The 27,357-nt window shown below is 37.4% G+C and overlaps 1 protein-coding gene across 4 annotated transcripts in view; it reads left to right on the forward strand.

Annotated features, from left to right (window-relative positions):
• Positions 1-22,510, forward strand: part of ACTR2 (actin related protein 2) — a 33,921-nt gene extending 11,411 nt beyond the window's left edge. For 2 of the 4 annotated variants that reach the window (XM_045580825.1, XM_036435538.2), the window contains 7 exons: positions 2,095-2,310; positions 6,294-6,366; positions 9,902-10,038; positions 11,581-11,730; positions 14,049-14,194; positions 17,440-17,572; positions 21,181-22,510. In XM_045580825.1, the coding sequence (XP_045436781.1) occupies positions 2,095-2,310; positions 6,294-6,366; positions 9,902-10,038; positions 11,581-11,730; positions 14,049-14,194; positions 17,440-17,572; positions 21,181-21,351 (1,026 nt within the window). In that variant the 3' untranslated portion in view covers positions 21,352-22,510. The remainder of the gene's footprint in view (positions 1-2,094; positions 2,311-6,293; positions 6,367-9,901; positions 10,039-11,580; positions 11,731-14,048; positions 14,195-17,439; positions 17,573-21,180) is intronic. The other 2 variants (XM_045580826.1, XM_045580827.1) reach the window with 2 other exon arrangements.
• Positions 22,511-27,357: the final 4,847 nt, after the last annotated feature.

Here is a 27,357-nt window from a genome sequence, read left to right on the forward strand (position 1 = left end):
CTAACCTAATAAGTTAAAACTTGTTTTCTTCCATTTTACATGTTGTCTTTGTTCAGAGGGATGGTAAGATACTTGATACCAGACATTTATTTCAGTTAGTCTTTTAGAGTATGTATTTCCTAGACATAGATACAGGAGGCTTTTATTTTTAGTTGGCATTGGGTCTGATATACTTAAGCTCCTATTTTTGCATGGAATGAAAATTAATATTCTGGTAAAATTTGTTGGAATATATTGAGAATGTATATTGGTTTATGCAAATTACCTAATTATCTAGTGTATTACCTTGCACAACACAAAGATATATTCTAAAGGAAAGAAAGTAACAAAATTGTGTATTAAATTATATTTGTTAATGGCCAAAAGTAATATAAGCACTTACAGGTATAAATATCTTCCTTAACATTTTATTAAGAAGTTTTAAAATATATAGCAAAGTTGAAAAAAATTTATAGTAAAATCCATAGACCCATCACTTAGATCCTGACATTAACATTTGCTATAATGATATATCATATATGTAACCATCTATCCGTTCATCAGTCTATCTTGTTTTTTTTTTATTTTTTTTTTTTTATGTATTTCAAAGTATTAGTATACTTCATCCTAAATAATTCAACATACCCATGTATGATAATTAAGTAGAGTTCACAAATACAGGGTTTTAGTGTTGCATTTTCCTTTCAGATGATGCTAAATAGTTAATATTGAAGTAATTTGAATATTAAGTTGTGTTAAATGAACTTTATAAAATACTAGTTGGAACACATAAGTTTGCGAGAAATTTCTAGGATCTGCTTTAACTCTCCCCTCTCTTTTTGTTGTTGCTTCAGTGGATTTTGCAGAAATCTTTTATTTTTTTAATGAAAGGTTTCTGCAAAATCATGGTTTTACCTCTGATCTTTAAAAAAATTATTACTTTTAAATGTTTTAATCTTATATACACAAGTTGTCCTCCAAAAATGTATACATACTTTGAATAATCATAAAGGCAGTGTTTATTATTCTTAAAAAAGAAACACAAAACAGCAATTGAGCTATCAATTATTAAGTATATATATACATTTTGGGGGGATACCTTGTATAATATATTTAAACCTCTGTTTTAAGACTTTAATTTTGCTGTTTCTTTTATTTTCCCCATGTTTTAAACTTAAGGTATTGTAATGAATAGTTGCTATGTCTGATGCTAGTTTTTAAAAATATTCATCAGTACATGTAGAAATTAGGATTATTTAATATCTTGATTAGCTGATTTCTAAAATAAGTTTAAGTTCTGGGACATCATTAGCTTTTTTATACATATAAAATTTGGCTTTTCAAATGTGGGTCATCTTAAATATGCTCTCATTGGAGATAAGACTTGTGAGTATTCTGCTTCCTGTGTCATAATTTTCTAATCTTACACTTTAAGATAAAAAATGTTGTTCATGAGATAATTAAAAAAAACTGTTTCCCTGTGTCTTATTTTTTTTGTATCTCTACAAATATTCATTTCTCTTGATAAGCCACATATAGAAACTTAATTCTAATTCAGACATGTAGGTAGAAGTTTGTAAAATTTACAAGTTATATAGTGCATATATGCTTTATTGTAGTGTAAAAAGAATCATTTCTTGCTTTCATTATTCTTTATAATACCTGTCATTTTGATATTTAGTACAAAGGAATGTGCTGCATGTGCTGAGCATTTTTTCTGCCAGTTTCTTTCCCCCTGATGTGCTATTTCACATATCACAGGCCTTATTTTTTGAATATTTGAGCAAAAGAAACAGTTGAAAGCTCATACAAAACCCTCCAAAATATGAAAATGTGGGTTTATTTGTGCTAATGCCCTTCTTTTGGAAATATATGTATTAAAGGTAAGGTCATTTAATTGATTTAAACCACATTGTATATAAAAATATATTAAAGTTGGTAAGACATTGTTCTTGAAATAAAAGATTTTTAACTTTTGGAATGAAATACTTAATCTGAATGTGCCAGAAAGATTAAAATTATTCCCAAATTGAACCAAAATATGAGAATATAATTTTCTGAAGATATTTTATGCAAAATTTGATTGGTCTTAAGCTTTAATATTATAATTTTTAGGACCTTATGGTTGGTGATGAGGCAAGTGAATTACGCTCCATGTTAGAAGTTAACTACCCAATGGAAAATGGCATAGTGCGAAACTGGGATGACATGAAACACCTGTGGGACTATACATTTGGACCAGAGAAGCTTAACATAGATACCAGAAACTGTAAAATCTTACTCACAGAACCTCCTATGAACCCAACCAAAAATAGAGAGAAGATTGTAGAGGTAAGTGTTTAGATAGAATGTATAATGTATATGTTTCTGAGTTGTTGTTGTTTTTTTCTTTCTAAAAATGTTCTTTTATCCTACCATTGTTGGTAAGGGTAAAAATAATTGTTTCCCCCTAGATCCTGTTTACTGAGCACCTAACTCTATGCTAGTCTTTATTTCTAAATAGGCTATAATGGTAAATGAAACAAAATTTTGCCGCCATGGAGCTTCCATTTTATTTTATTTTTTAATATATTTTATTGATTTTTACAGAGTGGAAGAGAGAGGGATAGAGAGTTAGAAACATCGATGAGAGAGAATCATCGATCAGCTGCCTCTTGCACACCCCCTACCGGGGATATGCCCGCAACCAAGGTACATGCCATTCACCGGAATCGAACCTGGGACCTTTCAGTCCACAAGCCGACGCTCTATCCACTGAGCAAAACCGGTTTTGGTGGAGCTTCCATTTTAGAAGGGCAAACACACACACACACACACACACACACACCCACACACACACACACCCACACCCACACCCCACACACCCACACACCCACACACACCTGTGATTTAATTGAATGGTTTGTTAGGAGATAATAGATGCTAAAGGGAAAAAGAGCAAGTTCAGGGAGAGGGGAAGTGGGGGAGGTTGCATTTGTACCTAGGGTGTGGTAGTGGCCCTGTGTGAGAAGGTGATGTTTAAACAAAGACACAGTAAGAGAGTTGGCCAGGATATATGGGGAAGAGCATTTCAGTCAGGCAAAGGGAGGAGCCAGAGTAAAGGTCTTAGAATGAGCTAGAAACATCAATGATGAGTGTAAGCCTAACATATTAAAGGGCCAGCCAAGAAGCTAGGCCTGCAAGAGTAACAGGAGAGTAGGTCAAAGAAGTAACAGGGCCAGATCACTAGGATCTTGTAGGCTCTTTTTTAATTTTTTATTTGTTTTTATTGATTTCAGAGAGGAAGGGAGAGGGAGCGAGAGCTAGAAACATCAATGATGAGAAAGAATCATTGATAAACTGCCTCCTGTGTGCCCTCCTACTGGAGATGGAGCCTGCAACCTGGGCATGTGCCCGTGACTGGAATCAAACCCGGGACTCTTCGGTCCGCAGGCCAATGCTCTATCTACTGAGCCAAACCAGTTAGGGCGACCTTGTAGGCTCTTACAGGAAATTAGACTTTTACTTCAAGTAAAATGAAGGGCTATTAAAGAGAGCGGACATGTTCAGATTTAGGTTTTTGTGCCTGTTGTGTTGAGTAGATTATAAGGAGGCAAGGATGGAAGAGAGACCTGTTTGGAGACTTTTTCAGCTATCTTTGCATAAGATAATCATTATTAGGATTGGGATAATAGCAGTGGAAGTAATAAGAAGTGGCCAGATTGTGGATCTACAGTATTTTGAATTTTCTGATGTATTAAATATAGGTAAGAAAGGGGATGATGCCAAAGGTTTTGACTTGAACAACTGGAAGGATGGGTTAGGATTGGGGGCCCAGGTAGAGATGGATCAGGAGTTTCATTTTGGACATATTAGATTCTCATGAGACATCTAAGCAAAAGTGTCAAATAGATTGTTGTATAAAATAAGATCAGGTTCAAGAGAAAAGTGTGAAGCTGAGGGTTTAAACTTAGGAGTCATCAGGACATAATATGGCTCACCAACGAAGTGAGAGTGGCCAGTAGTCCACAGGCTAAGGACCTGGGAGACAGGAGGAACAATTGAAATGAGATTGAAATGAGCTAAGCAGTTACAGAGAGTAAGAATTCTACATTCTTAGTTAGGTAAGTATCTTCTCAAGGTTGTCTTTCATTTTGTTATATATGAAGTAGAAACTTTTAATAACAGTATTTTAGTAGCTTTCAGTTACTACTTAATGTAAATATTTTGTATTTTGTATTTAGATGTTGATGGAAAATTTGGAAGGATTTGGAGATTGTTTTTAGACAATATTTTTTAAATTTAGATTAAAACTCAGTTTTTGTATTAAGTGTTTTAAAAATATGAGATCATGGTTTGAGGTACAGAATCCATATCATTCCTTATAGTTCATATGTTTTAATTCTTTTTTTCTCCTAGCTACACCTAAAACTGTGAAAGATGGGTTTTATTGTATTAATTCATATTTTAATTTTATTTTATACTTTAAAATGATTTACAACCACTAATATTTTGTGATGGATAAGAGGTCATTTGTAATTGCTATTTATTTTTAGCAACATAAACCTATTTAGGAAAGCAACATGATGTCTGAATGAAAAACAAATTTTCTTTAAGATAAAAAGTTAGGGAGATGACATTATACCTGGATCCCTTTTACTGTTTAAGGTTTTTTATACATATATATATGTACACACACACACACACACACACACACACACACACACACACACACGAGGCCCAGTGCACGGCATTCGTGTACTGTGAAGGGGATGGAATTCAGCCTGGTCTGCACCCTCTCTCAGTCAGGACCCCTTGGGGAATGTCCACCTGCGCAGAGCCTCTCCGCTGACCGCCCCTGAGCTCCTAGCCCCTGAGCTCCCAGCCGTGAGCCCAGCTTCTGGCTGAGTGGTGCTCCCCCTGTGGGAGCGCACTGACCACCAGGGGGGCAGCTCCTGCACTGAGCTTCTGCCCCCTGGTGGTCAGTGTGCATTATAGCTACCAGTCATTCTACCATTCAGTCGATTTGCATATTAGGGTTTTATTATATAGGATATGTGTGCAAAAATGCAATGAGTTGGTTTCACAGTGCTCTAAGGTCTCACCTTACTTTAATATCTTTATTTTTAGTTGAGAGTGCAAGTTTGGCTACAAGTAATAATGCCCTACTTTAATCTCATTCAAAATGTTGGTTTTAATACTATAAGTGCTTTTTATGGCCTTATAAGTAAAAACAAGTTCTGATAGACTTTCAGGTTGATAAATGCAAGCACTCTTCCATTTTTAGCCCTGTGGAGGGGGATTAGAGGATGATGGAATAGAGTACTAGTTAGAATATCTAATTGCTAACTGATAAGGATGCAGTTCGGAGTTGTAAAATTTAAATGCTTGTAATTGTGATTGTGGTCAGTTGTAAAATTTCTAAATACCTAGATATTCAGAGTGATAGTCAGCCCCTACTAGTTAAAGAATGCTCAATATATAATAGAAGACAGAAAAAGTCCTGCCAGTATTGTTCTTAGCTAACCTGGACTACGGGGGGAATGAGCATGGTTTCCACTAGAGAGGACACGAGGAAACTCCTTCTCTCTCCAGCGTAGTTCAGCTGAGTGGAGCCTTAGCTCAGGTAGTGAGTGTGGGCTCAGCAGTAACTAGGCAGTTCTGTATCTGCCAAAATTTAGGAATTGCTGCATTATTTTTTGCCTTCCTATTCTGATAGTTTTTATATATATATTTGATTGATTTCATAGAGGGAGAGGGAGACATAGAAACCTCAGTGATAAGAATCATTGATCAAAATAAAAATCATTGATTAGCCACCTCCAACATGCCCCTCCCTACTGGGGATCGAACTCCAAACCCAGTTAGGGTACTGCCTTGTTAGGAAATTGAACAGTGACCTCCTAATTCATGGTTGATGCTCAACCACTGAGCAATACCAGCTGGGCCCTGTTCTACTATTTTACTACCACTTTTTTTCTTTTAAACTGCTGGAGGTAGTTTGTCTTTGAATTAAAAAAATATTTTCCTTATAGGACATCAATTAAGAAAGGCTTGCTCAAATGTAGAATGTTTTCTTTTACTCTGATTAGCCATTAATGAAAACATTCCGAAACTTTTGCTTTGTAGCACTTATGAAATGCTTGGGGACTCAGGAAATATCCAAAATCCTATCCCTAAAATTGGAGCTCTCAAAGCAGAATTTAATCACGGCGAAGAGCACTGAAGGAAATGCAGGACTCTTAGGTCTCTTGATTCTATTTTGGCCAAAAACATAATTAGAATATGTAACTTCTAAATACCAATATATTTTTTTCTTTCCTTTGAATTTTCAGGTAATGTTTGAAACTTACCAGTTTTCTGGTGTGTATGTAGCCATCCAAGCTGTTCTGACTTTGTATGCTCAAGGTAGGTGAAGCTTAACTTTTAGAATAATCAATTCAGCAGATATTTATTATGTTTTGTGTCAAAGGAGTTTGATTTTTCAATAAGTTGTAAATCCCAGAAAAGCACAGCATTTATATGTATTATTTAGTTATTTAAAATATTATTTAAATATTTTCACAGCTTTTAAAAATTGTCAAATAAAATACATTTTATTTTCCTAACTAAAAAAGATTTCTCAGTTTTTAAAAAAGTACTATGTTCCCTGTTTAGGTTACTTTGAAGTAAAAAGTTTTTATGCAGTGGGAAATGAATATGAAATTTGGCTTCAGAATTGGTAGTTGGGAAAAAGAAAGAAAAGCAGATCTAAAAAGATTGGTATAGCCCAGCTGGCGTGGCTCAGTGGTTGAGTGTGACCTATGAACCAGGAGGTCATGGGTTTGATTCCAAGTCAGGGCACATGCCCAGGCTGCTGGCTCGATCCCCCGTGTGGGGCGTGCAGGACGTAACCCATCACTGATAGTTTCTCATCATTGATGTTTTTAACTTTCTCTCTCTCTCCCTTCTTCTCTGAAATAAAAAAAAAATATATTAAAGTTAATAAATAAATAAAGATTAGTACAAAAGCATGCTTATCAGATACATAATAAATACAAAGAAGGTAGACATTTGGGAGTATTTGCCTAACTTTTGGGGTATAGATTTAATGGAGGGGGCTACTATGTTTTCTTGGAATGCCATTAGTACCTGCCTCCCTATCTCTTGGGAATAAAATATTAGTCATGTTAGAAAGAGTTCTTTAGATTCTGATGGTCTCATTGAGGATTGTAGGGCTGCTAGATAGGTGCCACAGAGTCTGTTAGGTACTTGAAATATATAAGATTCTAGTCTGTATGGGGAAAAAAGATATAAAAACAGATAATTTTGATTCAGCACACCAGAGAAGGTTTCTGAAGGAGGTGACACCTGAGCTAACTAAGTCTCAAGCCCTAGTACCTAAGTAGCCGAGTGTATGATCTGGTACATAGAAAACACACTAATATCAAGGTGAGCCACCTGACTCTACCTGTGGATTAGTAAAAATCACCATGTAAAAATTACGTATTGGTTTTTTTAAAGCTGTCTTATTACTACATATAGATACTTAGAAGATACTTAGAGGAACTAAGTGTGGCTTGTACCTTAACACTGTTGTGCATAGGATAAGACAGCGAGTCTTCTTGCCTTTAAAGCAATTACAGCCCAGCTATGAGTAGTTTCTCCTTTGAAGAAGGAATCAAAATTCACTTTTACCTGGCTGGTTGAGTGTTGACCTGTGAACCAGGAGGTCACAGTTCGATTCCCTGTCAGGGCACATGCCTGGGTTGGGAGCTCAATTTTGAGTAGGTGGGTGCAAAAGGCAGCAGATCAGTGATTCTCTCTCATCATTGATATTTCTCTCTCTCTCTTTCTCCCTCTCCCTTCCTCACTGAAATCCATTTTTAAAATTAATTTGTTACTTTATAAGGAGTGATTATCTGCATGTAAGTAATTTTGTTTCATTAAAATAAAATAAATTTCAGAATTTATTTTAGAAAATACTTTTTAAAAATTAGAAATTTTTAATATCTAAGCTTTGAAACTGGTGATTATAGTTCAGTTCTGCTGAAATGGAACTTTGGTTTGACTTGTTCTTGAATAAAATTGACCTTAACAGATTTTTCTAGCAATACTCGTAAATTTATTTTCATTCAATGAGAAGTTATCCTCTCTTAATTACTGATATTTAGCTATTTTTAACTGTTGAATATTTAATTTGAGTAATGATAATCGAGTGATAATAATCAAAAGAACTCAAGCCATAGTAAAATTATCCTTGTAAACAAGTTGTCTAGTGCTACTAGTTAAAAAAAAAAAAGTAGGAAGAACCATTCAGAGCCATGAAAGAAGGTTTTTATTTTACATTGATATTTGAGAGAGAAATAGAAACATTGATTTGTTATTCCACTTATTTATGCATTCATTGGTTGATTCTTATATATGCCCTGACCAGGAATCAAACCTGCAACGTTGGTGTATCGGGACGATTCTCTCACCAACTTAGCTATCCGGCCAGGGCTCATGGAAGGTTTTTTGAATAAGAGAGGTGGTGACATGGTGATTTAGGGAGGTATGTTTGAACTCATGTACAGACAGGAGTGAAGGGAGTAAGTGGAATTAGAGAATTTGGGCTAGATATTAGAGTGGTCAGGGAAGGTATAAACAAACAGGTAGGTACTGGGTTGAGCCTTAAAAGACCCCATCAAAATTGAAGTAGAGAAAATACATAATCCAATGACAAAAGGGTCACTGAAAATGGGTCAGATGTGTACAGGGAAAGAAAAACCAGTATGCAAGCTGGTGGGAGTGGTAGGAAACAATGTGAGGTGGTATGGAGAGGCCTATTTGGAAAATAAATGTAAATACCTGCTGTAATTAATATTACTGGGAGTATTATGGATGTTGTGGATGCCTTTCTATTTTTTGAAATGGAAAGTTTTTCTTAGGAGAATGCAACATTAAAAGGCTGTATATGATTTTCATGAAGCTTAGAATATCAATCAAGGAAAAACAAATTATTTTGTTAGCTTCAAAAGAAGGTGGTTTGAATAAATGTATTCAGAGACAAATCATTACAATTAGATACTATAGTGCATGCAAGTTTATATTGATAAGAAAAGGAGCGAGCTGAGAGCTATTAGGGAATGGGAAAATAATAAAGGAATGCTTAAGCACGTTATAGATAATGCACATTCTGGTTAAAACATTTTTTTTAAATAATTAAAAAATGATTTTTGTGTTATTTGTTTTGTTTTGTTTTTGTTCCCCCCAAATTAACACTGGTACAAAAGGCAAAACACTAACTTTTGCAGCCATTTATATTTTTAAATAGCACAAATGAGAAACAAGGCAGCTTTTTTGCTGTTCTTTTATTATAAGATTTAATTGACATTGTCTTTCTGGTTTCTGGTGAATAATTGAGGTTATCCTTTAGCTAACCCAGATTACTTGTTCTCAAATTCTAGCTATCTACAATAATATCAAGGGGAATTTCCCCGAAACAGCACAGTTTTGAATATACTATGTGGCAAAAATAATAATATAGAATTAGATTGTTTCAACAGGTTCACTATCCTCTTGTGTAGTGTTTACCTTTTACAGTGGTTTTCACAAAAGTTATTTGATATATTTTAGAAAATTTTACTTCAGGGAAATTCGGAGATGAAGATGAAGTTGGAAAGAAAAAGAAGGAATTGCACTGAGCGTTAAGAACATGTGTTTCAGGATTGGTTTTTCCCCATTTCTTGGGGTAACACATGATTAGACTAACATTCTCAGAAGTAGTATGTAAGAGAATACCAACTTTAGTGTCTGTAATTAGGAACACACTTTAAAATAAATGATAAAGAAATGCTGGCTGCTAGACCATTATGATTAGTGAAGTTTCTAGTTTGGCTTCTATACTAATAGTTGAAATTTTCTGGTTTTGATTTTTCTGACTTGGCTTTACTCTACTTAAAACCTCATGTTTCTTACACAGGCTTATTGACTGGAGTAGTGGTGGACTCTGGAGATGGTGTAACTCACATTTGCCCAGTTTATGAAGGCTTTTCTCTCCCTCACCTTACCAGAAGACTGGATATTGCTGGGAGGGATATTACCAGATATCTTATTAAGGTAAGCAAAAGACAAAGTCTTAGAAGTTGGATTTGTAGGTTGACTTAACACAGAAGTTGAATGAATCATCTCAGGATTCTAGCAAATTTTCTGCATCACTAGTAAAATGGCCCAGTTGCTATTTTACTTCAGGGAAATTTACTCCATATGAGATTTATAGACGAGATCTCTGCTATACTAATGAGAATGTGTTATTTCATTATATTATTATGTTTGCTATTCCTGGGGAAAGGATAGAGAGGTATTTAAAAGATAGAAGATACCATAAAACTACCTTGAACAACTTAGGCAGCCTTTTCTGCCATAAAGCCTTATTTTGAACAGATATATATCAAAGCTATAATGCTGCTTAGGTTGACTGTTCTTGTCCTTCCTCATAAAACATGTTGATAGCAAAGTAATATTTGATTAAAAATAGGGTCCAAATGTGCCCGACTTTAATATATAGTAATTTTCATGGAACATATCCAATTTTCAGTGTTTGGTATTTTAAAGTTTACTTCTTACTGTAATTAGTTATAATTTTCTTTAAACCATTGCTGGAGAAAGTATATTAGGCCACTGTTTGGAGGCATGAGTATTTTTTTAATGTTTAAAAAAATTGGTTAGAGAATTGTCTGTACCAGAATTCTGTAGTTACATCTCCTCTGGGTCAGTGGCTTTCAACCAGGGATGATGCTGCCCTACAGAGACATTTTGTAATGCCTGGAGACATGTTTTGGATGTTATAACTGCAGGAATGCTATTAAACATCCTGTAATGAACAGAGCATCCTACAATGAACAGTCCCCACAACAAAAATTATAGTGTCCATAATGTGTATGGTGATGTCTGTACAATAAATTGGGTTGCATTGAATCTTTATCTTGACATTGAGTTTCTTTAGTCTCAAATTAGAATAATAATGAGGTTAGGTTAATGAGAGTTATAATATACTCATTCTAGGCCAAAGTTCTGTCTTAGGGTAACCACCAAAGGAATTTCCAAGGATGTTACACAAAGATTAGGGGATTTGTTTTTAGAGATTTTATATGAAAAGTTCAGTTGTGTTTATATGCATATTATGTTTTTATTGAGGATTTTTTCCCATTAGCAGGTTGAGTTCCCCCTCGCCCCCCCATTTGTTTAATATGCTATTGTCCATCTGTCGTGTCAGACATTATGGTACTGATTGAGTAAATTGCTGATAATATGAATTTGTGACTAAAATAATACTTATTTACTAATACTTAATGTTTATAAAAACTATCTAAACATTAGTATTCAAGCAGTACTCTTTCTTAAAACTAGCTTGTTTTACCTGTTACTCATGAACTTTTGATTCTGTCACTCTGAAGCTTCTCTGCAAAACTGAAATAAATTCTTCTAAGGTAAAGTAATGTCCCTGTTTCTGAAATACTCAGAGTTAAGGATCCACTACCTATTGCATTTGTTCTTTATGTGACATACTTAGTGAGCAATTACAGCTTTTACAGAGTTGAACTCATTCAGATTAATTGTGAATTTATTGCCTTTTTTTTTTTTTGTATGTGTGTGTGTCAGCTGCTTCTGTTGCGAGGATACGCCTTCAACCATTCTGCTGATTTTGAAACAGTTCGAATGATTAAAGAAAAACTGTGTTATGTGGGGTATAATATTGAGCAAGAGCAGAAATTGGCCTTAGAGACCACAGTATTAGTTGAATCTTACACAGTAAGTATTTCCCATGTTTTAAAATGAATAACAATGTTTATTGCTGTGTGCTTAAGGCGGCTTTCTTGGAATGCAGTTTCTTAATGAGATGTTGAAAACAAATGTGAACTTGAAATTATAACACAGAGACTTAGAACTTGGTTATAGTTTATATGAGGGGATTTTCTCCGACCTGTTTTTTATTTTTTTATTTTTGTTAATCCTCACATGAGGGTATTTTTTCCATTGATTTTTAAACAGAGAAGGGACGGGGAGAGAGAGAGTCATAGGTTGGTTGCCTCCTGCACATTCCCTGACCAGGGCTGCAGATTGAGCTTGCAACTGATGTATGTGCCTTTGACCAGAATCAAACCCGGGATCCTTTAGTCCTGGGGATGATGCTCCAACCACTTACCCAAACCAACTAGGACCAGACATGAATTTTTAATGTATTGCTATCTTAAGTCTATCATATGCATCTGGGTATCAAATGCTTCCAGATCTCATCTTTAATCTAATTATTATTAAAATGAAGTACAATAATAGGCAGTAAAAGCAAGTGTTCTTAAACATTTGATTCGTGTAAGCTCTGTATGTCCCAAATATATAGTCATTTTAATAAAAATAATTACACATTTTTATGAGTTATATTGTCTTATTTTTAAAGATGCAGATACAAATGGTAACCTAATATTGTGTGATCTGCCCCAGATTTGCCTTGGGGATTCTTTCCTGAAGCTTTCTTGATAGTTCCTCTAGATTTATAATTTTATCTCCCTGCCTTGTTTGGAAGAAAGTGGCATGAGACAAAGGATGAGGGAACCAAGACTGTAGGGCAGGTTTTATTAATTTCCTCCTTTCTCAAAGAATCTGGGGCAGGTTACAAAATATGTACAACAGAAAAGAAACAGCAAACTGATAAGTGAGGAGGGATCTGGGTGAACAAATAAAGGATAGAGTAAGATTTGATGCAAAGAAATGGGAACCATTCCATCCTAACAGCTCCTGGGGGTAGGCAGTTCCTAGAGAAGGTGGCTCCAATGTGCCAGTAGCTAGTGTCCAGGGAAGTCACACCATCAGAGAGGCTAGAAATGTAAGGTACAGAGATTTTACTAAAAACGCTTTGCCTTGCGTCCTTTTTCCAGGTATCTTGGAAAGATGTGGTTTTTAATTTCACCTGTTTTTTTTTATTTTTTATTTTTCTAAGGGTAAATGTTTGGGTCAGTATCTTTTTTTGCTTTTCTTAAGACATTTGATAAAATTTATAAAAAGATAATTCTGGAGTTTTTGAAAACTGTGATTGTTTTGCATATATCTGTAAACAGTTATAGCAAACGTAGTAAACTTTTAAAAGAACTTGCTCTGTGTGAATTTGTTGTATTTGGAAAGTCAATTTTGGAATCTGAATATAATTATTGTAATTAATGTAAATTAAATACACTATGAGAAATATCAATGTAAAAGTAATTCTGTTATCTCATAAAGAATGCACTAAATGCCAGCATACACAAGCATGCTTGTTACAAAGGTCCGTCCAGTGAATTATGAGGTGATTTAAGAGAGGGAGTTTTTCTTTAACATTTCTCATCTAATTAAATATAAACAAGAAGTGACTAAAGAGTTTTCTGCACAAAGTCATCTAACAATTCCTGACCTGTTGTTTAAGTCTACTTTGCTTAAATTAATATTTCTTCATTATCATTTAAAATTTAATAGGACATAATAAATAGGATACAAAAGAATTGCCTAATAAAAAATAGTCCAGATCAATATTCCTTAAACTTTTTTGATCATAAAGTAATTTTGGATTAAATTATTTGACAGAAGTTCCACACATGATATAAAGTGTTTTGATAAACAAAATAAGTTTCACAGAGTAATTATTTGGTGAAAGAAATTATTTAAAATTTTTAATTGAATCTGTTTATGCTATATGGTAAAAATATTTATAAAATTACAAATGTGTTAATAAGAGAAGCAGCATTGACACCAGGTATAATTCAAGAGCAATGGTTGATAATGCTGCCTGTTTATGCTTAGCTCTACACCAGTGAAACATCCTGTACTTACACATTGGTGATTTCTCCAAGAAATTCCTGATCCTTGGGACAAGGCATACCATTTTTAAAAGCAGAGTAGAGTATGGTAATAAAAACCTATCTAACAATATTTTAGTTTACTTTTTTTTCTCTTTTCAAAAATGTATTTTGGGAGAAATATGTTGCTGATAATAATTTTGACTATAAAACAGATGTGTTTAAAGGTATTTGTGTTAGGGAGAACACTGAAAAATGTTTTAATCTCTTACTGACTAACACTTGGTTGATCTTGGTTTCTAGCTCCCAGATGGCCGCATTATCAAAGTTGGGGGAGAGAGGTTTGAAGCACCGGAAGCTTTATTTCAGCCTCACCTGATCAATGTTGAGGGAGTGGGTGTTGCTGAATTGCTTTTTAACACAATCCAGGCGGCTGACATTGATACCAGGTATGTTAGACATGGTGGTTTCAAAGTTATTTATCAGAAAAAGAAATTGATGGATTATACATAGTTGGAATGACCAAGTTGCCTGTTGCCTTATGTATTTATTTACATAAGGCAAAATAATTTTTTGATAGGATGGTACTTGATGTTTACCACATTGTATCATTGTGTCTCAGAAGTCATTTTAAACTGTATTTTGAAATTAACATAAACCTGAAAAGTTGCTAGGATAATAAAGAGAACTCGTGCATACTCTTTATCCATTTTACTAATGTTCTACTGTACATGCTTGCTTTATTATCCCCTCTTTTTTTCTTGAGCTATTTGAAGGATGAATGTCAAGTCCTCTTTACTTCTTAATATTTACTTTGTAGTTTCTAAAAACAAAAATATTCCCTTACACAGCCACAGTGTCGTTATCAGATACAGGAGATTGATTACTAATAAATAATTTTTATATATTATTTACTAGAGGCCAATGCACAAAATTTGTGCAAGAGTAGGCCCTTCTTCCCCTGGCTGCTGGCCCCGGCTTTCCTTGCAGTCCCGGCTTCACCGGAAGGATATCTGGTCTGATTGGCATATTACGCTTTTATTATTATAGATTAAGCCTTACATGATGATTTTTTTTTTCTTCTATTTTTAGAGAATGGAAGGGAAGCAGGGGAGGGGAGGAGCAAGAGAGACATTGATGTGAAGGAAACACATCAATTGTTTGTGCGGGATTGAATTTGCAGCCTAAGCACATACCCTTGGTCAGGAATCAAACCCTAGCCACACCATCCAGGGCATTACTGATAAATACTTAAATCTGCCATACAGATTTCAGTATCATCCAATATCCCAGTATGTCCTTTATACTGTTTTTCTTTTCTCCAGTAAAGTAATAAATCTAGGATCACACATTGTATTTAGTTGACACAACTCCTAGACACTTTTTATCTGCTACCAGGTCTCAGTTTTTCATGATATTGACATCTTTGCAGAGTACAGACCAATTATGTTAGAGAATGTATGGAGGGAGGCCTATTGATGTTTCTGTTCTGTGTCCATGCTTCTTCCTCCCTCCCTCCCTCCCTCCCTCCCTCCCTCCCTCCCTCCCTCCCTCCCTCCTCTCCTCCCTCCCTCCCTCCCTCCCTCCTTCCCTCCTTCCATCCATCCCTCCTTCCTTCCTTCCTTCCTTCCTTCCTTCCTTCCTTCCTTCCTTCCTTCCTTCCTTCCTTCTTCCCTTCCTTCCTCACTTCCTTCTTCTCTCCCTTCCTCTCTCCTCCCTCTCTTTCACTTCCTTTCTTTCTCTCTCTGGGCATGTCTTTGGGTGAGGATTTAAAAAAAGAAAAAGAAAAAAGATATATTATCTGCCCTGGCTAGTTAGTTCAGTTGGTTAGAGCTTTGTCCCAGTACGCCAAGGTTGCAGTTTCAATCCCCAGCCAGGGCACATACAAGAATCAACTAATGAATGCATAAATAAGTGGATCAACAAATTGATGTTTCTCTCTCTCCTTACCTCTCTATCTAAAATCAAGCAATACATTTTTAAAAAGATATGTAATGTTTTATTTTATTGCATCTGGAGTTTGAGTCATAGTTAGAAAGCCCTCCTCTACACTCAGTTTATTAAGCCTTCACTCGAAAGTATTTTGTAAAGCAAGTGTTTGCTTACTTAACACTGAATTAAATATCCACCTAATTTTTGTGGGATGTCTGGGGAGTAGGATAATAATGGAAATGAATAAAATATTGGCTCATAATATCTATATATATATATCAAAGCCTAGGCAACCTTTATGACTAGAATGACTGGTTGCTATGATGTGCACTGACCACCAGGGGGTAGACACTCAACGCAGGAGCTGCACCGCTGGTAGTCAGTGCACAGTGGGAGCGCTGCTCAGCCAGAAGCCGGGCTCACGGCTGGCAAGCGCAGCTGCAACGGTGGGAGCCTCTCCCACCACCACAGCAGTGCTACCGAGCAGTGGCAGTAGACGCAATGGGGCCAGCATGAGCAGGAGGGGCAGGGTGCCTGGCCCAGCTTGGGCTCCTCCCCAGCCACCTGCTGCTTAGGAACTGCTACATCCCCCGAGGGTCCCGGATTGCGAGAGGGCGCAGGCCAGGCTGAGGGACCCGGCCAGGCTGAGGGACCCCACCCATGCATGAATTTGTGCACTGGACCTCTAGTAAATCTGTAAATCTAATGGAGGATGATAAAACATCTAACCTAGACTTCATAATGATGATAAATTCTAATAATAGGAATTAGATGATTTTGTCCTTTGATTTAATGAAAATTGTATTTTAAAAGTGCATTTCCTATTCGTGGTGATTCAAGTTTAGGCATTCCTAAAACACTGGAGTCAAGGTCAGCCCCTCTCCACAGACCCAGAGTAGAAAGGAGCACAACTCAAAATTTTGTTTGTTGTATGTTCTACATATTGAAGGCATGCATGTAAATGCTCGTGTTACATATCACATGTAGCCATACTTCAGCTGCTTGGCTTATGGGACATGCATGTGTGTACTTCTGCAATTAAAAACAAAAACTCTGTTCTTCTAGAAGATAGAATTACAGTAGCTTGAGCCATTGAGAACCTGGGAGTAACTACTAAAGACACAAAGCCAATTTGAATGAAGCCAGAATGAATGTGACTTGGCTTCTGAGCTTTACAATGAGAAGAATTCCTCGGACCCTCCCTCAGATTATGTTTTACTACATATGTAGCTATTTTATATTTGATATAACTAACAGCATATTCTAAGGAAAGAAGTTTACTACAGGAAGCAAACATGTTCATCAGTCTAACAAAAAATAACAGCGACAGCTTCAAGGCAAAGGAATAAAAGGGGAAACTACAGTACAAAAGGGAAATGGAAAAATTGAAAAGCAAGAACTGGGAACATAATAGAATATGGTTTTTAGAGTAAGCAGCCACTTCCCAGAGGCTCCAGAAAGCACTGTTATAACAGTCCAAATACTGATTGATTGTAATGTACACTGGTCATTATTAAAAGACTCGGTTACATTTGCAAGAAAGTATCATGCTTTAGAAGTGGATTCATCAAAATTGTAACATTTTATATGAAAGGAGGGCATGTTATTCAATAATAGTAGGAATAGCTAACATTTAGCCTGTGGTTTATACGTTGAATTTTATTTAATTTTCCTGGCAACTGGCTGACATAAATAACAGGAACTTTGAGATGCTGTTTTCCTAATCTGAAACCCTAAATGGTTACCTATTGTGTCTTTCTAGATCTGAATTCTATAAGCACATTGTGCTTTCTGGAGGGTCTACAATGTACCCTGGACTTCCATCACGGTTGGAAAGAGAACTAAAACAGCTGTACTTAGAACGAGTTTTAAAGGGAGATGTGGAAAAGCTTTCTGTAAGTATCAGTAATCCAACTAACATATCAATATTTAAAACCCTGTAAAGTAGCTTGTGAATCCTGCCAGCCACCAGAGGGCGCAAGAAGTCTTTCTAAACAAATTTCTAATCCAGTCAAGTACAGCCTTGAAGAGAGAGGAAGAACTAAATGGTTCAGGGTCATAAGGACTGTCCCAGAATGGTCCTATTGCATGGTCACTTGTGTATTCAGTGGATGGAAACGAGTAGGTCCAAGACCAAACATTCTGGTTTATCTGTGATGACTAGCCTAGAATCGAGGTGTCTGAAATGCACGAGAAGAACCTACTGTACTCTGGAGGGATAAATGCCCCATTTGGTGGTTTGGGATTTTTGTTGTTGTTGTTGTTTTGTTTTTAACTTTTTGGATATTTAATCAGCCTTCATTGCTAGTCTTGGACTCTAATATTTCTGATTTTAGGTTATTTTCTGGCTTTTTCTTACATAAGTCTTAGCTCTCCAATCAGATTATATAACATCATGTCTCCAGTTTTTTTGCATCTCCATCAATTATCATAGTTTCTGAAATAAACTTTAATTGGTAGTTGTTGGTAAGTGTAGAAAGAAAATTTTAAACTACTATGTAATAGTTAATGGTTGTTTGACGATTTTTTTTCTTACAAACTGGACTGTGAAGTACAATACCGTGCTCAACCAACAGTCATTTAATACTGAATGAATCAGGTTTGTCTCATGGACTTTAATCAGCTGTATTAGATGAGATTACACATTACGAGGACTAACTGTACATATTGGAGACACTAATAGTATATTTTTCATATGTGACCCAAAGTTGGTGAAATTAAATTGAGTGTGGACACACATACATTAAATAAATTAAAAGGCTGAAACAATCCATATTGTCCAAGTCCTTCACTCGTCTGATTTTATTGAGTTATACATATACTCTAAAATCGATTTCAGGTGGTCATTTATTTATTCAGCATATGTTTGTTGAACTCCTTCTGGGAGACAAACACTGGGATAAACAAAATAGTAGTGACCAAAAACCAAATCCCTGCTTTTAGTTTGTGAAGGATAGCATGTCAGCAGTGATAAATACTATGAAGAGAAGGAAAGTAAGGTTGGGGGTGAGAAAGTGATAGGAGTTGTGGACATGGTGTGTTCCTTCATGTAGTATGATTGGGGAAGGCCTCGGGTGAGAAAACTGTTGAGCAGAGACCTGAATGGAGTGAGGAAATGAGCCATGTGACTGACTCTTTAGGGGAAGAACCTTCTAGGGCCTAGAATCTAGGCAGAAATAGCAAGTTGGTGGGAGCAGGTAGGTATGGCTGGAGCTGAGAGCAATGCAGAGGCCTGGGAGGTGAGGTCAGAAAGACAGCCAGGACACAGTATGCTGAGTTTGACTTTGCTTCTAGTGAAATTGGATTTTGAGCAGAGAAAGGATAGGATCTGACTTGTTTTTAAAGGGTCATTAAGTCTGCTGAACATGCTTTGAGGGGAGGGGGAGAGGTGAATGCAGAAAGACAGGTTAGGATGCTCTGAGAGGAGGGAGGAAGTGGTAGAGGTTCATAGAATGGAGGAGGAGTAACGTGTCCTAGAGGGGGGGGGGGGGGGGGATGTAATGGGATTGCCGAGCCGCACTAGGGCTCAGTTGAAGTGAGTGATACACTGGAAGTAAGGGGTCAGTTTTTCTCCTGTGGTGTTCAGTTGCTTGAGGGCAATGCAAGTAGAGAGGTGATCACCTGAGTTGCAGTTTTGTCAAATGAGGGTGAGAGGGAGAGGACAAAGTCACCAAGGATAATGTCAGGAAATGGTGGAGAGTGCAGACACTCACGCAGTGAGCAGATCTGAGGAGAAATCACCTGGGATCTGGAGATGACTTAGGCCAGGAAGAGTGGCCGGAGTTTCTGAGGGCCTGTGGAGTGCAGGGAGGAGAGAGGAGCAGCAATGAAGAATAAGAGGAATGCTCGCCGAGACCGGTTTGGCTCAGTGGATAGAGCATCAGCCTGCGGACTGAAAGGTCCCGGGTTCGATTCCGGTCAAGGGCATGTACCTTGGATGCGGGCACATCCCCTGTAGGGGGTGTGCAAGAGGCGGCTGGTCGATGATTCTCTCTCATCGATGTTTCTAACTCTCTATCCCTCTCTTCCTCTCTGTAAAAAATCAATAAAGTATGTTAAAAAAAAGACGAATGCTTGTTACTAAGTCCCAGGGTCAGGAAGTGCAGTGAGAGGGAAACAGCAGCCAGCTGAGAAAGCTTCAGGGGAGCCCAGCTTCCCTTACAGCGGCAGTCAGCCTGCAGTCCTGTGCCCCAAACAGCTGTGCTGCTGTCAATACAATTGTATTGGACACAGCCAGACCATTTTATATGGCGTTACCTACCATCACACATTTTCTATAGCTACTGCCCAGGGAGACCTGCAAAGCTTCAAGTATTTGCTATCTAGCCCTTTACAGAAATAGTTTGCTGACCCCTACCTAAGAGCAAAACAGTAATTCAAATAATCAGAATAGTAGGTTAGCCTCAGAGTTGATAACTGGTGTTTTTCTGACATGTATTATCCCATCCTACGATTCATTTATGTGACATAAAGGTATTTTAGAATGACAGTTATTTTGAGTCCTTTCGCAGGATTTGTGGCACTGTTAATAAAACTGCTGCATCATTTTAAGGTTTCATTTTAAAAATATATATTTTATTGATTTTTTTTTTTTTTTTTATAGAGAGGAAGGGAGAGGGATAGAGAGTCAGAAACATCGATGAGAGAGAAACATTGATCAGCTGCCTCCTGCACACCCCCCACTGGGGATGCGCCCATAACCAAGGAACATGCCCTTGACTGAAATTGAACCCGGGACCCTTCAGTCCGCAGGCCGACCCTCTATCTACTGAGCCAAACCGGTCAGGGGTTTAAGTTTTCTTTTAGGTGTTAACGGACCATACAGATTGAGGTGTGTCCTTGTTAGGCAGTTAATACTGGCCATAGAGGTTTTTTGTTTTTTGTTTGGGCCATAGCGTTTTAAACTTTTCCCACTTGTCTTTCATTTGGTTACTGTGTTCCATTTTTTTTCCCCAATGCCCCAGGATTTATTTTGACCATATTTGGCATTTTGAGAATATTTTTATTTGAATTTGAGAAAGTAGAAAGAGAGCTTTGCTTGTAAGAAAAGAGTTTCAATCTTTCTCTATTGTACAGGACTATAGTCATAGCAGTGTTAGACCCTGAAGAAACCACAGAAGTCCCCTTATCTAAACTCTTCATTTGACAGCTAACTAAGTCTTGGTCAACCCCTGTGTTCATCCACCAGTTGATGGGAAAAGCTGCCGCAAGCAGAATCTGGTATTTGGGCTCACAATAGGGTGATCATGGGATTTATCATTCAAATTAGGACACTTGATAGGGCTGTTACTAATGGGGTAACAGGTGTAAATCAGGACTGTTCTAAGCACACAAGGTGTGAGCTTTGGGCAAATTACAGGATGTCTCTACCTCAGATGCCAAATCCTGCAGTCCTCCTTACCCACAGGACGTTGGTGAGAATTCAGCAGGCGAACGTATGAAGAAGTGTTAACCAGCACAAAGCACGCACAGGTGACATTTGATCATCTCTTTCTTCTTTTAGAAATTTAAGATCCGTATCGAAGACCCTCCCCGCAGAAAGCACATGGTATTCCTGGGCGGTGCCGTCCTAGCAGACATCATGAAGGACAAAGACAACTTCTGGATGACCCGGCAGGAGTACCAGGAGAAGGGCGTCCGCGTGCTGGAGAAGCTCGGCGTGACTGTTCGATAAACTCCAAAGCCTGTGCCCATCACACCCTCACGCTTTCTTTCCTCCTCTATTGCCAATCTTTGAACTCATTAAATTCCAGGACACGGATGAGGCCCCTCTTTAACCTTTAACTGCAAAGGTCAGATTTTATTCTGGAGTCTTGGGGAAGCTTTGTTAAATTTTTGTTAATGTGGGTAAATCTGACCGTTGAATGCAACCACTTCCTTACAAACACAAGGAGAGGGCAAAGGGTCCTGTCTGCTGCTTTTGTCTCTGCTGAGTAGGCGTTTAGATCATTCCTGCAGGCTTCCTAGTTTCACTTGACTGCTCTAATGCTGCTATTTCAGCGCACTAGGTGGTATGCCTTTATTAGCATAAGAAAAACTTCACCAGGAGCTTTTACACGTTGCTGGGGTGGGGGGTGAGGGATGGGTGGGAAGCTGCTGAACCCTTTAGGGCGTTTTGTCTGTAGTGTGAGGCTTTCAACAAAGACTGAAGTACCTTACAGCTCTGGTATTAACTTTTTAGGGACATATTGGGCTCAGGACTAAATTGTATTGGGTGGGTGTTTGTGTGTAGGGGCCAGGGGAGGTGATCTTTAGATTTTGATTTTTGAGCTCTTCTGCTCTGGGTACAAACGAACTTTATTTACAGTATTTTGATTTGGCAGGTTTTCTTCTACTTTTGGTCTGCCTGGAACGGTTTTCATATGATAGAAAAAAATAAGTATAGTATCCCATTACCATGCGTAGCGATTTTCTTTTTCTTTTTTTTTTAAATCAACCATGTTATCTGGGACTAGACTCCCTAAAATCTATCAATAGAAAAGTAACCTTTTTAAAAATGCTATTGGGACATTCAAATTACAGATTTAAAAAGAGCTTAAGAGCTGGTATTTCCTCAGAGTTTCTGTTTATACCAGAAGCATTAGGGTAAATCCAGTGCCAAGTATCATTCTTGCAAATTATTGTTTTAGATAACTGACCAGTGACTTATTTAATAAAAAAAAGAGTAAAAACATAAATAATTACTGGCAGTAGGTTATAATGGTTGGGTTAAAAATAACATTGAAATATGGGACCTATTGTCAGTTGGGTAATTTTCATTCATTGTTTTTATTTGTTTGTTTTGATTTGAACCTTAAGGAGAGTAAAATTTGACTATTTAAAATGTTAGCCAAGAAAAAAAGTCAAGATTTAAATTTGTATCTGTATTAAAAAATTAGTCATAACAACACAATCACAGCCGTTTTATGCTTGAAAGAAGAATTGTTGGTAATTTATAAATGTTAGCAGACCTTCCTTTCTATTTCAGAAAATCATATTTATGAAGTCTGTCAGAATTACTTGGTGTCTGAAAAAATACTCAGGCCTGAATTCTTTCTAAATTTGAAAAACAAAGTAATAAGAAATTATACCACGCTGAGTACAAAATGTAGAGTCTGAGGGGAAAAGTTTTTTTTTTTTTTCCCCCCACAAAAAATTATTTACTAATAATGAAAAGAAAACTTTGCTTTGAAAGGAGAAGCTTATTTTTCTGGGTAACTGAAATCAGAGAAATTACTGGCTTTAGAGTCTCTTTTGTGAGAAAACTTAAAAATCAGTTTATATGAAACAAGCAGCAAAAGGAGGCTAGTTTTCATTATGCAGCTTCTGTTATTATTAAGTATTTTTTCTCTTTTTACCTCAATTTGAACAAATAAGAGAAGTTTGCCTGCATGCTGGCCATGCTTCAGTACATGTGAATAGCCTATGAATAACATCTGCTAGATTTTAGGGACTAGATGTCTGAGTGTTTGGGATTCTAATGTGTTCCTAAATCATGTTCTTATAAATCCCCCCAGCCTTTTGAGTACTGGACTTTTGTAAAGAACACACATTTGTAGGACCAGTACCTACTAGCTGTTCATTTCAGGTAAATGGATTGACTCTTGGCCTTTGGTCATGACTTTATAATATGGGGGCAGAAAACAACAAACAATAGGATAGGCTCTTAAATAAAACAATGAAAGAGCACTTATCATCTGTCCTTTGTAGGATTTGGTTTTAATTTCATATTCTGCTAGCAAACATGACATTAATATGGTGTATTAATATATATAGTATAATTTTAAATTTTCATTTTATAATTTTCCTATTCCAAGGTGAAATAATGCATTTAGAAATTTTGGGGGTGGGTGAAGTATTGTGTTTAATTGCATTTGTCTAGTGTGAGTTTCTCAAAATTTTTTCTGTTTTGAAAGAGATATGATATTTAGCTCTTAAACCATTGTCATTTAAATTTCTAAAAATGATTAAAATTACTTTCTTTTAAAATTAGGATTGCTAATACCTTGATATTTGAGAAGGGCTTCTTAGAAATAGGTCCTATGGTTAAACTTTTTTCTTCAAAACTTGGTATTGGATGTTAACTTTTACACGGTTCTGAGCACTGTTAACAATATCAGTAAAGTATTTTGAGAGATCATTGGAAAGTTAAAAATTCTGAATTTAACATGAATACACTTCTTTTTGATTCTGAAAATAAAATCAGGTTTTTCAAAGTAAATCTGAATTTTGTCTTTCTCTTAATAGTTTTTCTCTTTATTTTCATTTTCTTATTTTTATTTATATATTCATTTTTGCTAATACAAGATGGATTGACAACTGTAGGCCAAGTTTCATTCAATGTTCTATTATTTGACCCAAAAACCTCTTCATTTCTGGTATGATTTCAAATACTTGTTGGGGGAAAGGGGGTGGGGAGGATAAAAAATGAGAGCCAATGACAGCCATAGCTATGTCAGAGATTTTTCCCCTCAAGCATAGACTTTTGTTTCCCGGAAGATACCCTGTGGTTTTCGAATGGTAGGTAGACTGGTATGTCACATGCCTCTTTCCAAGGATATTTCAGCTCATCTGCAGACTTTTAGGCATATTATCTTTAATAAAACAACTAAAGAAGGACGAAAATTTATTAAAATGATCCTTGCTTTTATACTTGCCTTTGAGGATGGAGGTTGGGAAGTAGACTCGGGTGTTTTTGTTTTTCCTTCAGGAAATTAATTGTATGCTTGAATCTCATTGCTCCCTTCATGGCCAAAGTCCTGCAGACCTCTGGAGGTTTGTTTGCCTCTGATGTCTTACTGTCTTTTCGTTTCCAGGAGTATAGTGTGACGCTGTCTATAAATATTACAGAGGAAGACACTCTATAGAGTGTCCTTGTGGATGGAAAGTTCTTCACTGTACAGCTGAGTGCATTTATTAACTACTGGTTTTAGAACCATTTGAGAAGTTATCCAACTATAGTGAACCAGAAACTCAGGGATTGACTTTAGTTCAGTATTTAGTGCATTGTCTAACCCTACACTTAGACCAACTGCCCACAGTGCCAGGGGATTTATAGGTTCCTCTTTCCCATCAGCTCAAATTCTGTGACCTATTAAAAGATTGAAAATGTTACGTCCGAGGTAAGTGGAGGAAGTGGAGAGGACCTGGGAAAGCATATTTGCATCAATTATAAGTATCCCAATTTGTGTTCTCTGCAGATGGAACATATTTAAGTAGGTAGCGGGAATCCAAATGATTTCTCACTTCTCTTTGGCTGAACAGAATCCCTGTTCTCTCTCATTTCTACACTCAGTTCCTTCCACCCACTAGAGAGGAAAAAACTGCAAAGGACTGCAAATAATTTCCCTTTAAACAGGAGGATTAGTATTTTAACTGTGTGTGCATTGGCCAGTTGAAAGGTTTGGATTGGGAATTGCAGAGACCAGCCACAAGGATAACACAGGATAGTTTCAAGTGCAGGGTGACTCCTGAGCACAGTGCCTTTTGCTAATATCAAGTTGAGCCTTTGCCTGGTGATTGCTTTTTTTCAGGATTAATAAAAAGAAATCTAATGAGCTGCCTTGCCCTTGAATGGGGGCTTGAAAAAGAGTGCCTTGACTCTTAAGAATTTTATTCATTAAAACTATTATAAATATTTGCATTTTTATACTTAACACTTTAATATTATAAATGTTTGAAATAGTAATATCAAATAAAGGTTGACATTTTAAGCAATTAGTTCAGGAAATTCTGAAGTTAAGATCTGCCACAATATTAATTTGATCTTTTTGTTAAATGAGTTTCTTGAAACTATACAGGGGTTGGGTTATTTTGTGTGTGTGTGTGTGTGTGTGTGTGTGTGTTAATGTATTTTTATTGATTAGAGAGAGAGATACCAATGACCAGCTACCTCCTGCATGCCCCTCACTGGGGATGGAGCCCACAACCTGGGCATGTGCCCTGACCAGGAATCGAACCATAACCTGGCTCAACCACTGAGTCATGCGGGCCGGGCAGGATTTTTTTAATTTTTTTATTTTTTAGGACCTATCAAAAGTGTGCACAAGAAAACTGCAAGTCCTGTCTTACTTTAGGAACCAAATCTAAGGGTGTCCTGAGTAAGAATTCTCTTAACTGCTCTTCTATTTACATATTTCATGCCAACTTATGTCTGAAGAGTAAGAAATTTGGGCCTAAACTGAGGCTCAAATGTAAAAAATAAGTTGGTAATTTACATTTGACCCTTTGATTTGAAACCTTCAGTCTACCTACATGTGTGCGCATGCACTAAGATCTACATTTGAAGGCTTCCGCACTGCATTTAAGAACCGTTGAAAAGGAATGTAGGTTTGAAGCCTAAAGCTATGACAAGGAGGTACAATGGCCACCCCTGCTTGACCTGGATGATCAAGCAGGGGGCCCATTTTGCCTATTTTGTTCTTTTTAATATATTTTATTGATTTTTTTTTTTTTTTTTTTTTTTTTTACAGAGAGGAAGGGAGAGGGATAGAGAGCTAGAAACATCTATGAGAGAGACATCAATCAGCTGCCTCCTGCACACCTCCCACTGAGGTTGTGCACACAACCAAGGTACATACCCTTGACCGGAATCGAATCTGGGACCCTTCAGTCTGCAGGCCGACGCTCTATCCACTGAGTCAAACCGGTTTCTGCCCAGCCCCACTGTGGACCTGCCCAATTTGGGCCTGAGGGTGTGCATGTTCTCCTGCTGTGCTGATGGGCCTAATCCTCCCCCCTGCCCCCCAAACTCTCCCTCCCTGCAGTAGGACATTAACAGGACAAGCAGGCTCCAAGTTATGATCCATAACACACACACCCCTGCCACCACCCCCGCCCCCGCCCCCCAGCTGTGTGCCATTGCCTCGTTCTTCTGAAAACCGGCCCAGCTTTTAGCAAATAGGTTCAGCAGTGAATGGGAAACCAACTCAGAGCAGTGTTGATGGGTCAGCATGCTCACCTCCACTGTGCCTCCCCAAACAAATCCTCCGTCCCGTCCAGTGAGTGAGAACATCCTTTACTCAAAATGCAGATTCCTCTGGGAAGGTTCAAGCACCACCATCCGTCACTTACACATTTGTGTCAACTGCCAGGAAGTCCAGCGACTCACACGGACACCTGAGGATTAGCAGCTCTGATTGAGGTGCAGGGAAGGCCTGCAGTTTGGCCTGAGCCCTGAGGCGTGCCTGGGGGACCACAGGCAGACTCCAGAGGGAAGGGAGAGGACTCACGGGGGCAAGGTCACGTCTTAGGGACCCGGGCAGATGGAAGTGGTGAAACGGGGCACCCTGCCAGGTTCAAAGACATTTTTTAAGAGAGATTTTCTCCTCACTTCTGACCAGCAGGGCTCCCAGCTCCCCTGAGCTTGAGTTAGTAAAGACAATGTGCTGCAGTTCAGCCGCTTGATGGGTTAAAGTGACTTGTAATCTGGCCAAGGAACCCACCTACCAGATGTCGCTTCACTTCTGGAGAGGAAATATCTGTTTCAATGTCCATGCAACTGGCACACCAATGAACTTTGGGATGCAACCTAGAGACCACCTACCCTATTTCCTCGAAAATAAGACAGTGTCTTATATTAATTTTTTCTCCCAAAGTTGCAATAGGTCTTATTTTCAAGGGATGTCTTATCTTTCCATGCTCTAGGTCTTATTTTCGAAGGATGTCTTATTTTCGGGGAAACACGGTAGCTATCTATAGT

This window comes from Pipistrellus kuhlii, unplaced genomic scaffold (assembly GCF_014108245.1).
Source record: "Pipistrellus kuhlii isolate mPipKuh1 unplaced genomic scaffold, mPipKuh1.p scaffold_m20_p_13, whole genome shotgun sequence".
Lineage (NCBI taxonomy): Eukaryota > Metazoa > Chordata > Mammalia > Chiroptera > Vespertilionidae > Pipistrellus > Pipistrellus kuhlii.